This window comes from Tauraco erythrolophus, chromosome 14 (assembly GCF_009769465.1).
Source record: "Tauraco erythrolophus isolate bTauEry1 chromosome 14, bTauEry1.pri, whole genome shotgun sequence".
Classification (NCBI taxonomy): Eukaryota; Metazoa; Chordata; class Aves; order Musophagiformes; family Musophagidae; genus Tauraco; species Tauraco erythrolophus.
In genome coordinates, this window is record NC_141478.1 from 21,140,281 (window position 1) to 21,153,043 (window position 12,763).

At 48.2% G+C, this 12,763-nt stretch overlaps 1 protein-coding gene across 1 annotated transcript in view; it reads left to right on the forward strand.

Annotated features, from left to right (window-relative positions):
- SIN3A (SIN3 transcription regulator family member A) overlaps nt 1-11,940 on the forward strand; it is a 34,460-nt gene extending 22,520 nt beyond the window's left edge. Inside the window, 12 exon segments of the mRNA XM_086620058.1 lie at nt 1,376-1,492; nt 2,198-2,436; nt 3,586-3,769; nt 3,936-4,407; nt 4,410-4,508; nt 5,434-5,603; nt 6,682-6,714; nt 6,716-6,856; nt 7,685-7,777; nt 8,129-8,223; nt 8,531-8,738; nt 10,945-11,940. Of these exon segments, the coding sequence (XP_086476184.1) occupies nt 1,376-1,492; nt 2,198-2,436; nt 3,586-3,769; nt 3,936-4,407; nt 4,410-4,508; nt 5,434-5,603; nt 6,682-6,714; nt 6,716-6,856; nt 7,685-7,777; nt 8,129-8,223; nt 8,531-8,738; nt 10,945-11,178 (2,085 nt within the window). The 3' untranslated portion in view covers nt 11,179-11,940.
- The last annotated feature ends 823 nt before the right edge of the window (nt 11,941-12,763 follow it).

The following is a 12,763-nucleotide window of genomic DNA, read 5'->3' on the forward strand; positions in this document are numbered from 1 at the left end:
GTACAACATGTGTGAAAGGGACGTTAAGATTACAAACTTAAATACTCTAAGGAGGAAAGGGCAAAACTAGTTTTCTGTATGGTCTTCATGTGATCTTGGGGATCTTTTACAAGGCAGTACGTAATTCAAGATTATTGGTAACTTTTTAACCAAATTCCCACATAGTCTGCTTTCAGAGTTGTCTCCAGTCCAACCTTAAAAAAAAACCCTAAAAAAACAAAATCACGTTTTCTGTAGACACGTTCTCCCACATATCCCTCACATGCTTCTTTCTTTCTACCTGAAATGCTAAAAAGACCTCTTGTCTTGGGAAACAATGTGTTTCTTTGGGAAATCGGCTCTCTGCAGGGGAGCCTTCTGGCTCAAGAGTCCAAGCTGGTCTCCCAACAAAGTGCTGCAGGATCAGATGTTCTCATTGAATCCTGTAATGTGTTGTAATGACCTTTTGGTCAAAGTGGGAATGGTACTGGCTCATCCTGTTCCTTCACTGGTGTCGAAGGTGATGTTTTGGAGCTGAGTGAGCAGGAGTCTTGCCGAAGGCCAGTTAATAAACGTGCTGCTTAAGAGCATTCACTGGAGGAGGGGAGAGCCCCAGAAATCCCTTCCCTGGGTGACTGCAGTCAGCAGTGGCACCCACAACAGGTAGCGAGGAGATTGCCAGTTGGGAACGTCACCTAAGTCCTGACATGTCTCTCCAAAGTGTCCTGTGTGATGCAGGTACAAACTTTTCTTCCTGCGAGAATCTGACTCAGTTTTTCAGGTTTCAGGTTTATGAAGACTGGGCCTGACTTCCAAGACCACCTGCCAAAATCCGTTTTTCTTTGCCTTGGGCCTCTCTGAGGTTTTTTTGAACGTTCTGTTCCTGTTTTGGAGGTGGTGGAAGCTGCAGGTGCTCAGCTGCTTTGCAGGAAAGGGGTTGCTGGGGTATGGATTTGTCTTCCCAATTAGCCTTATTTGGAGGTAGAAACCACGTACTGCCCAACAGTCATGTCTGATGTGATGACCACCCAGTGCTGTCGATGGTGAATCACACACGTGATGAACCAGCTCTTTGCAGTTGGCTAATCCAAAGTAGCGGAAAAACTCTTTCACTATACTTTTTCTCTTCCATTTTTTCGTTTCCAGTTTTTCTCTTCCGTAAACTCATTCCAGTTTTTCCTCACAGCTCCAGCTAATGAATTTTTCAGACTGTTTGGACGTTTCGGTTTGGGTTCATCTCATGGGCACTGGGTGATGTCTTGGCTTTAGAAAGGACACACAATTTTTGTGACTGAGGAATTAGATCGTCCCATGAGAAGATTGGGCTCAGAGCTGGCCGAGCGTCACCTCCTCAGAGACTGACCATGACTCTTGTCTTCCCTTGTCTCCCTCAAAGGTTTTGAATGACACCTGGGTCTCCTTCCCATCCTGGTCTGAAGACTCCACATTTGTGAGCTCCAAGAAGACGCAATATGAAGAGCACATCTACAGGTGCGAGGATGAGCGTTTCGAGGTAAATTATTTTTCCTTGATTCATGTGTCAGAAAGCTTGGGGTTCTGTGAACATTTAACAACAATCTCGATGCAATTATACCTTTAATCCTACTGCTTGGAATCTGTTTTTATTGTGTGTCTGCCACCTGTTTTTTGGGGGTAAAAGCTTGTGTTCTCTTAATGCAAGAAGCAGCGGCTTCGCTCCAAGCTGCCGCCCCTGCCTCTGGCTTTTTGTGCAGAGCTCCTCATTCACGCTGCTCCAGATGAAATTGTTCAATGGTCGGCGTAGAATCCATGCACCTTTTCTGTTCTTACTGCCCACGTGGCGCGCGAGAACCTGTCACAATCTGAAAAGCCATACGCTCAGGATGTGAAGTGATGGACGTCTTGACTTGAAATGGAAGTTAGCTTGGCAGTTACCTGAATACGCTCAGCTTTGGCACGTCCTTTTGTGGAGTGACTGTCAGTTGTGTTCTGTTCCCAGGTGGAAAATGTAATTTCTGAACAGTATCGTTCTGGTAGCCTTTAAATTCTTACGCGGTGTTATCTAGGTAGCAGGCAAAATCTAATTGGATTATTTTAGAGCGGCCAAACATGGAAACCACTGTTCGAGAACACCTTGTTAAACATGCACGGCGTCTTGTTTCACCTCACTTAAATGTTAGCCTCTGGGAAGTGTCATGTTTTATCTATTCAACGATGGCTAATGCACCCTTCCCTTCAGCTGGACGTTGTCTTGGAGACCAACCTGGCAACGATCCGCGTCCTCGAGGCCATCCAAAAGAAACTCTCGCGCTTGTCTGCCGAGGAGCAGGCCAAATTCCGGCTGGACAACACCCTGGGTGGCACTTCAGAGGTGATCCACCGCAAGGCTCTCCAGAGGATATATGCTGACAAAGCAGCTGACATCATTGATGGACTTCGGAAGAACCCATCCGTGGCTGTTCCCATTGTACTGAAAAGGTACTGACTGCTCTAGCACCTGCCCTGGGGGCTCCACTGAAGGGTAATGCACCTTACATGATCCAGATTTAGGTAAAAGTAGCTAATTTTGGCCCCTAAAGGGTGTGACCTCTGCAAGGCTGTGATTTAAGAAGCGCATTTGATGCTCTGGTCGGCTGCTGTCTTTCCTAGTAATCACCTAGGAAGAGGGAATTGCCCTTCTGAAATTAAAACCTTCCCAGCTCAGCCAGAGGGATGGAGAGCGTTTGTTGCCTCCTCTTAAACCTTGTTTCTTGCCTGCTGTCAGCATCGTGTGTAAGATGAGGAAAATGTATTGTGTGGGTTGTTCCAGGGCTAAATTTGATCCCTTTCGAATCCCCCGGCTGTATGGACCATGGGCTCGGATTGCAGTGGCCGTGCTACCCTCAGATCCCCAGTCTGCTTTCTGTTGTCGACCTTCCCGTCCCTTGTCAAGAAAAGGGAGTGGATGCCGCAGCTCCTCGGGGAAGCCTGAGGAGGTGTGCAAGCAGGAGATATTCTTCCCCAGACGTGTCCCATCTTTGTGGGACTGTCACACCCGTGCCTCAGGGCTCCGAGAGCTGGGGGTGACAGCCTTGCCCAGGATACCTGCAAGGACACTTCCTGTGAGCCAAGTCTAGAGCTGCTTTGGGTGCTGCGCTTGAGATACTGAGTCGAGGTTCAGGACCCCATTCCCAGGAAGCTCAGGTGTCCATGCAGCAAGGCAATAACTTTGTAAGTCATCCAAACTAAGCTGCCCCTTTGCAGCAGCTGGAGCTACACGATTTTCTGGGGATTTTTGAGAGAGCTGAGCCAGCTCTTGTGGCTCTCCCGTCCCTTCAGCCCCTCTCCCTGCTGCGGACAGTGGGGCTAAAGGATTGCTAAGCCCTCTAGCTGTCCTGGCGTTCCACAAGGGAAGCACAGCAAGCCTTCAAGCTGTTGTTCTTGAGCTGTGCCACTTGGACCTGAGAGAAGTCCAGGGGGGTTTAGTCAGAAGAGTGTGTGCAGGGTGCCCCTCCCGTAAAGCATCAATGGGACTGCTTTTGTTTATGCACATTCCTTAAGGAGTTCAGCTCTTCTCATCACTGGCCTAGGTTCTCCTGATGTGCTCAGAGTAGACCTCTTAGCTCACCCTTGTTTTCTTGATCCAAGGTTAAAGATGAAAGAGGAAGAGTGGCGAGAAGCCCAGAGAGGATTTAATAAAGTCTGGCGAGAGCAGAATGAGAAGTATTACCTGAAATCCTTGGACCACCAGGGCATCAACTTCAAGCAGAACGATACCAAGGTCCTGAGGTCAAAGAGTCTCCTCAATGAGATTGAAAGCATCTATGATGAGGTAAGATGGTCACCAATAGTTTCCTTCCTCAAGCTCGTGTACTTTGCAAGTGCGGTTTCAGTTCCCGTTCCTCACCACTCGACGAGTCTGGTGGAGCTTTCTGAAAGGGTCTTGGGTGAAGGGAGGCATTTGGGACTAATTTGTGTGCTGTGTTTCTCCTTTTTAGAGGCAAGAGCAGGCTTCAGAAGACAATGCTGGAGTCCCCACAGGCCCACACCTGTCGCTAGCCTATGAAGACAAGCAGATCCTGGAAGATGCTGCCTCTCTCATCATCCACCACGTGAAGCGGCAGACGGGGATCCAGAAAGAGGACAAGTACAAGATCAAGCAGATCATGTATCACTTCATTCCAGACCTGCTGTTTGCTCAGCGAGGTGAACTCTCGGATGTGGAAGAGGAGGAAGAAGAGGAAATGGATGTGGACGAAGCTACTGGGGCTGCGAAAAAGCACAACGGTGTTGGGGGCAGTCCCCCCAAAACCAAGCTGATGTTCAACAACACGACGGCCCAGAAGCTGCGGGGCATGGATGAGGTCTACAACCTCTTCTACGTGAACAGCAACTGGTACATATTCATGCGGCTGCATCAGATCCTGTGCTTGCGGCTGCTGAGGATCTGCACCCAGGCCGAGCGGCAGATCGAGAGGAGACGCGGGAAAGGGAGTGGGAGAGGGAAGTGCTGGGCATAAAGCGAGACAAGAGCGACAGTCCTGCCATCCAGCTGCGACTGAAGGAGCCTAGTGAGTGACTTCTGGTGGGAGGTCGGGGAAGAAAGATGCTTCTATTCGTAGCGTGTTGACAGGGCTTACTTGGTGTCTTCAGACGTGTTACAGTGGTGACTCTTTAAGGCGAGGGGAGAGAATCATTGAATGGTTTGGGTTGGAAGGGACCTTCAAGATCACTTAGTTCCAACCCCCCTGCCATGGGCAGGGACACCTTCCACTACACCAGGTTGCTCAAAGCCTCATCCAACCTGGCCTGGAACACTTCCAGGGATGGAGCATCCACCACTTCTCTGGGCAACCTGTTCCAGTGCTTCACCATCCTCAGAGGGAAGAATTTCTTCCTTAGATCTCATCCAAATCTCCCCTCTCTCAGTTTAAAGCCATTACCCCTTGTCCTGTCACTACACATCCTTGTCAAAAGCCCCTTTCCAGCTTTCTTGTAGCCCCTTTAGGTACTAGAAGGCTGCTGAAAGGTCTCCCTGGAGCCTTCTCTTCTCCAGGCTGAGCAACCCCACTCTCTCGGGCTGTCTTCATAGGAGAGGTCTTACTATTTTTACCACTGAGCAGCACTGAATTGAGGGAGGAGATGAGAAGGTGTGAGGTATTTGTGGCTTGAATAGCAGAAACGGTAATATGCAGCAGTTAATTTCGTAAGAGCTTTTATTTTACACTTGTGTATCTAAAGTATCCTTCAGTTCCCTAACTAAAAGCTTTCTAAAAAGTCTTTCAGAAATCAAGACCTCATGAAGGAGGCTAGAGCTAGAAAGCAAGAGATTAGGAAAGTACCTGTGGCCTTAAAAGGACTTACTTAAATGTCTATAAAAGACAAACTTAAGTCTATCCCAGTAAATCCTCAGCTTGACTGGTAGTCTGAAGACCAAAACTCAAGTGCCCTTCCTGGGGGTGGTGTGTTCATCTCTCCCGTTCTCTCTTGTTGCAGTGGACATCGATGTTGAGGACTATTACCCGGCCTTCCTGGACATGGTGCGCAACCTCCTGGATGGGAACATGGACTCGTCGCAGTACGAGGACTCCCTGCGTGAGATGTTCACCATTCACGCCTACATTGCCTTCACCATGGACAAGCTGATCCAGAGCATTGTTCGACAGGTGACTGGCAGCACAGGCTGCAGGGCGGATGGTCGAGGGGTAGAGAACGTAGCCGGGGTTGTTTGCTGCAGTAAGAGCCCAGGCTCACGTTGGAGAGGGAGTGTTGCATGCCCAAATGAGGAATTTCAGGCGTAAGCAGGTAAATTCTGGGTGTTTTTTAACCCAGCTCTAACACTGATGCAGAGAGGCGTGATAAAGGTAATTTCTGATGTATTTAAATTACTGAGAATATCCTCTCTGTGTCTATAGAGTTCTCCCTTTGTTTTCCAGAAGTTTTAGGATATACGTATTCAACTTCAAAGCGTTTCCAGAGCTAATCTTGCTTGAACTTTGAAAAAAGACTTAAATGGCATTTCAGTAATTTTGTTCCTTTTCACCAGCGCTGTGGGAGCAGTGCAGGCCTTTTCTAAGAAGCTTTTTCTCTTTTATCTGGCTGTTTGAGTAGCTCATTTTGGCTGTTAAACTCTGGTCCTTTTATTGGGCTGGTAGGAAGAATGTGTGACCGAGGGAAGAGTTCTTCATGTGCCATTTTGTAGCGTAAAGAACAAAAAACAGACACGAAGGGCTGGAAGTGGAATGGCTTGAAAGGCTTTTCCTCTTTCAGAAGGGTAAGCTGCTTTCCAGAAGCCTTTTACTTCAGTCCAGAGATTAACTGGATTCAAAAGACAGTTGAGCGACTTTTGATTTTTAAACTGGTACAAAATAAGGATTTGATACTAAACCTCCCACCCCTCTGCTCAGCCACAGCAGCAGCCCCGTGCTGAGGAGGGATACACCATGTCGTGGTGCTCTAGCCCTTCCTCCCCTGCTGCTCATCAGGATGTTCCCTGCCCGGAGGTTTTCTCTGAGTAGCTGTGCTTTGCCACCTGCTAATTTTTTTTTTAAAGATACTGTGGGTTTTTTTACATAGATCATCTGCAACTGAAAGAAGTTACTAAAAATGTAGCCTTTTTTTTTCTTTTTTTTTTCCTGGCTTGGGCTAAACCCACAGTTAAATCTTTGTTTGTTTCTGTTCTGTGCTGACGGGCGTCTAGCAGACTCCCTGACCAACACCTTCCCCACGTCCTCCTTTCTGCAGCTCCAGCACATCGTGAGTGATGAGATCTGCGTTGCAGGTGACAGACCTTTACCTATCGGAGAACAACAACGGAGCAACAGGAGGTCTTCTCGCTTCCCAATCTTCTCGTACCCTTCTGGAGGCCGCGTACCAGCGCAAAGCTGAGCAGCTCATGTCAGAGGAGAACTGTTTCAAGGTAAAACCGGGTTGCAGCAGCTGTAAAAGCTGCGAGCAATGAGGGAGATGCCTTTAAGAAGGGAGAAGCACCACTCCTTTAAAAAGGGGCCTTGCTTAGGCACCCAAGAGCCCTGAGGACTTTCTGTAGCTCTGAAAGTTGAAAGGAGAGTTCTGGTGGCGCTCCCCAGCTTTTGGCACGTAGGTGAATGCTCAGCAACGAGGTTTCAAGGAGAAATATATTTCCTGGAAGAGCAATGAATATCCCTTGTGCTTCACAACGTCTTGGGGTTTGTAACTTCTCGGCTGCTTTGCCGTCACCGGTTTTAATGTGTTAGTTCAACTCTCCCGTTTCTCTTGCGTCTCGATCTTTGTCGACTGCGGGGAGATGTACTAATACTGGGCGTTAAATCGATGCTGACTGCATACGTTGTGCTAAATAAACCTGGTGCACTGTGCTAATCAAATCCATACTTCCCTCACCTAAGGTGCAGGAAGTGGTGAGGCCCTTCCCGAGCGAGTAAAGTACTTTGGATAAAGCCTGCGTGTATAATTTCTCTTCCCTTGCCTCAGACTTATTTTGGGGGCTCAAGAAGGACCCACTCCACTCCAGAACCAACAGGAAAATCAAAGATTTTCAAGAAGCTTTACAGTTTTTTCTGTTCCTCAAAGATGGTGCAATTTGGCTGGTGTTTTCCCTTTGCTGTCAGGAATGTGGGAAACAGTTTTTTTTTCCTCCTTAAAACTGTGTCAACTTGCTTCATTCTCCCCTTTGCCCCAGTGAGAAACAGAGGTTGTTTTTTTTCTATGTGAAACATCTTACTGGAGTCCCTTTGCCTGTTCTTTATAGCTGATGTTCATTCAGAGCAGAGGTCAAGTTCAGTTAACCATTGAACTGCTGGACACAGAAGAGGAGAACTCCGATGACCCTGTAGAAGCAGAGGTAAGAGCAGCGTGTCCCCAGAGCTGGCTGTGATGGTCAAGGGTGCATTGGACAAGGGTGTCCAGTTGACTGTTGTTGTGGTCTTGTTAGCACAAGGTAGAGAAACATCAAGGACACGCCGTAAACTTTCAGTGATGCGAGTAGCCAAATCCTTCTTCGTTTATTTTGTATTAGAAAACCCTTAAAACCATATAGAGAAACGTTGTGCCTGCCTTTTTGGGGATAAGATGCACAGAGCCTTCAAAAGTGACCTTGTGTTCAGCCGTATAACCTCCAGCTTAGCCTCCTTAACCATCCTGTGCTGTTTGGTGGGAAGGCAGTGGCTGATCTGTGCTCTTTGCTTGCTTCCAGCGCTGGTCGGACTACGTGGAGCGGTACGTCAACTCTGATTCTACCTCCCCTGAGCTCCGGGAGCACCTGGCCCAGAAACCAGTCTTCCTGCCAAGGTGAGTGGCCGGGCAGTGCGGTGAACCTCCTGGTGGGCTGTATCTGGCCATGGAGGGCAGAGCAACTGGGCTCCGTCTCAGTGCCGATGTGGTCAGTTCCTGAGCAGGGAGCTGATGGCACAACAGCCGTAATTTCAGAAATAAGATAAACTCAGTGGGCTTTGTTGAAGGGGTCTTGAGCCTGAATGACTGCAACAGGCAGTCGTGCTCCAAGCTGTTTGCCGGGTTTTTGAGGAGCCAGCACAGATCCAGCCCAGTAGTGCTAGAGGGTGAGCACTAATTCCAAGAGGGGTTCTCTGGTTTGCAGGAATCTGAGGCGAATCCGTAAGTGTCAGCGTGGTCGGGAGCAGCAGGAGAAGGAAGGGAAGGAGGGAAACAGTAAGAAGTCCATGGAGAACGTGGAGAGCTTGGACAAGCTGGAGTGTAAATTCAAACTGAACTCCTATAAGATGGTGTACGTGATCAAATCGGAGGATTACATGTACAGGAGGACCGCTCTGCTGCGAGCTCAGCAGGTAGGAGCGAGCGGAGGGACTGGGGTGGGCAGCTGGTGTTTCCCGGGACCCCCTGCTCCCAAAGGCCAGGTGGGGGAGTCAGATGAAACGCCCTTGGGGATCCCGATGGGTAACATTCAACCGTCTTTTTTGCCAGGAGGATGGTGTGCGGTTCCATCCTTCCAAGTCACTAAAGATCTTCTTAATGTTCCTAAGGTGTAATCTTTTCTTCTTCCACCTCTAACTCTCATTGTCCTCCCCACTCTCCTCCCTGCTCTCTGGAAAGTTTTATTATGGGAGGACGGCGGTTTCAACTGTTAGCTCTCAAATTTCTTTCAGGAGGCACTTCCCATGGGCAGTGTTCCCCCTGTTTTAGGGAAAACCTCTCTTCTTGTGGTGACATGTGAGAGTGCCTGTTCTTCCAGGGCGTCCCCACAGAGGAATCAGAGTGCAAACATCAAATGCCTTCTGTCCCCCTGGATCCCTCTGGGTCCCATACCCTCATCGGTTCCTGTCCCCACAGTCATGGAGAGTGGGAATCCTCAGGTCACTCCCGCATAGCAGACCGTGGCCAACATGTGGCAGCAGCTTTAAGAACTGCTCTAAGAACCTGTTTTTTTGGCAAGGATGGGAGTGGTGAGGTCACCGAGACAGAAAAATCCTCCTGGGTATTTTTCCAGAGCTTGGAAGTCCTGGACCCAAGGGTCTGTGGCATCTCACACCTAGCAGTCAACGCTGTTGATCGCTGTTTTAAATTGAAATTTGACTTTTTGAAGTTACTCAAATTTGCTTTTGGTTCTCTGTGCCAAAAATAACCGTGCTGGGGCAAGGGAAGGAGGATGTGAATGCGTGTGGGATAAGTGGAGACGCAGGGAGTAGAGCTGTTCTTGATCTTAAAGGTTGAGGAGTTGCTTTTATTCAAAGTGAAGACAGCTTGTGACTCCACGTTGGCCAAATTTAGGAGGATTTGGTTGGAGAGAACTGATTTGGTCTTCTGAATGCTTTGACATTCAGTTACTTTTCTCATCCCATGGGAATATTTCCATCCAATAGAGAAGACCGGGGAGCTTTAACAGCAAACTCTGGTTCTAGTCTGGCTATTTAGACTTGAGGTTTGAAATGCTTCACTATGATTTTATTATAATCTATTTAAAACACAATGCCAAGCAGAATGGCATTGCTTAGAATGTAGAAGAAAGTGAAACCTGCCTGATTGAGGCAAAAGTCACTGACTTAAGTGAAGCAGAGGTACCCGAGAGGCTCTGTCAGCAGTGGTCTCTTCTGTAGCTGCAGAGATTGTTTTCAATTTATTAAATTATTTTGCTTTTCTGAGCCAACTAGTGACCCCTGAGAGAATTCCCTGGGAGGGGAGGGAGTGGGAGAGGTGTGCCCTAAATCATGCTTAGTAAATCATCCTTCACAGCTCCTGTTTAGTCATGTAGTTAGACTTACAAAACAGTTACTTACCATCTGTTTCTTGCTGATGAAATACAAACAGTGGCTTTATTTCCTTAGTTGTGAATACAAGTTTGAAAAAATCACGTCAGATGAGAGCATTTTGTTTCAGTAGTGACTCTTTAAAATGCCCCTACTGAGGAATTCGATTGAATTCCCTCTGTGCCGTTCAACTGGCACAAACCTCAAGGAAAAATTCTCTCCAACAGGACACCGTGTGCCAGTGTTTGTCACAGGGAGTCTGAGCAGAAGTCAAATCACTGAACTTTTAAGCTTAGAGCGTGCAGCGTAGCCCCTCAGTTATCGAAGCACAGCGAAGGAGCTGCATTGAACTACAAATCTGTGGGATTTAACAGTTAACACAGAGAAGCAGTCATTCTTTGGGGGAAGAACAAAACCAATAATAAAATACAGACGTTTTAATCTCCAGGCTTAATCATATTTACTGTTTTCAATTATGACCGTAGTCATGGCTTTCAAGCCATGGCTTTAAACCATCTGTCCCGGACTTTACGTTCCTTAAGCAGATGCTCTTCCTCAAAAATGAGGAAGTTTTTCCTTTCCTGATGCTTCTGTTAAGCCAGCGGTTCTCAAACCTTTTAGACCTGACCCAGTTCTTAGTTTTCCATAGCAGTCGGGTCCCTGACATGTCTAATGCACGTTGAGCTTGCTCTTTCCTGGGCAGACCCCCAGGGCTGGGGAGAGCTTTGCGTATCGCTGCGGTCCGGGGGCCGAAAACGCCTTTTCCTAACACCCCTTCCTATTTCCCTAGTCCCACGAAAGAGTGAGCAAGCGGCTGCACCAGCGGTTCCAGGCCTGGGTGGACAAATGGACCAAGGAGCACGTGCCCCGCGACATGGCAGCCGAGACAAACAAGTGGCTCATGGGCGAAGGGTTGGAGGGCTTGGTGCCCTGCACCACCACCTGTGACACAGAGACCCTGCACTTTGTCAGCATCAACAAGTACCGCGTCAAATACGGCAGCACAATATTCAAGGCACCGTAAAAGTCCCCCGGGGCGAGGGAAAAGCCCGGGGGATGTGTGTGTGTGCGCATCAAGGAAAGGAGGAAGATGCTTTTCTCTCCTCCCTGTGTATCTCCGTAACATGGCCACTTGACTAGTGCGTGGCTGGTACAACCTGTCACCAGCGGCATTCCCTGTAGGGACGCGGATCGGCGCCGGCGCCCGCTGGCTTTGACTTCGGCACGCGTCCCCCCCGGAGGGCGGGAAGGACCCTTCTCTGAACTGAGCCATCCCAGAGAAACACGACGAGCCCGTACACACCAGCAGTGTTGAGCTTTTGACTCCCCGGAGGCCCCGAGCGGCGAGGGAAGAGAACCGGACGCTCTCCCCGACCGGACCGCACCGCTTGGATGCGTCCCGAGATCCCCAGGTGCCTGGCGCGACCGGATTCTCCTCCGTAGGGCCGTGGGGCAGCCCGACGCCAGCTCCCGGAGCGGACCCTGGGTTCCTCTCACCTCCCTCTCCTCCCTCCCAGGCTGGACTCACCCCGTGCAGATCGGTCTGTCCTTTCTAGTGCCAGTGGAACTGTTTATTTTTCGTTTGTTTGGGGTTTTTTGTTTGGTTTTTTGTTTTTTTTTTTTTTTTGTACCTGCTTGTTTACTAGTCTCTCCTAGTGCCATGCACCAGCTTTTCACACACATGTACGTACACACACACAACAGCGAACAACACGATTTTAACATGTTCCCCTCCTATTTTTGTAAATAAATGTACAAATTGTCAATTTTTGGTTTTTTTTTCTTTTTGTTTTCTTTTTTTTTTTTATTAAAGGAAGTATGCTTGATGTGCTAGCATAACTGTACTAGCTTCTTGTGTACCATAGTACCAGGTGGCTTGAGAATTAGTACCTTCAGACAGACCGACGGCGACATTTATTACACTTTTTACCAAAGGGAGTTATCATTGTAGTGCTTTTGTGTGGAAAACTTTTCTCTCCTTTTTTTTGTAAATAAAAACAATGTCTTTGTTCTTAACTGGAGGAAGACGCTCGCTCACCCACAGCCCTGTTCCTGGTCTGAAAGGCACCGTGCAGCATGCAGTTTTTGGCGTGGGGGAAGGGGAGGGTGGCGCATCCCACTGTTTTTTAGGATTGGCTTCAGGAGCTGAGAGGAAAAAGCAGAGGCAGCGTGTGCGTTTTGCGATTAACACAACCGAGGTATGAGCGGCCTGTTAAGATATATAAATATATCATATATAATTTTATTTTAATTTTGCTTTTTCTTGGTGGGTAATTTTTATCCACCTAGTCTTCCAGCTCCAAAAACCTTCGCTTTTGGGAAGTGTTGCTGAGCTACTTCGCTGGGGTTGATTGTGCTGATGGTTTTGGTTTGTGGGGTGGTTTTTTTTTTTCCCTCTCAGTATTGGAGAAAACATCACCTGAAGTACCAAACCAGTATTCGATGGAGCTGCTCTGCGTGTGTGTTTGTGTGTGGTTTGTGTGTGCGAGAGAAGGGTGAGGGGTGGGCTGGGTCTCAGTGCATTTCACTATGAAATCCACATATGGGATATATATTTTTTTAAGGATAGAAGTTGAGCGCTGGCAGATATTTAAAACACGGGGGAAGAT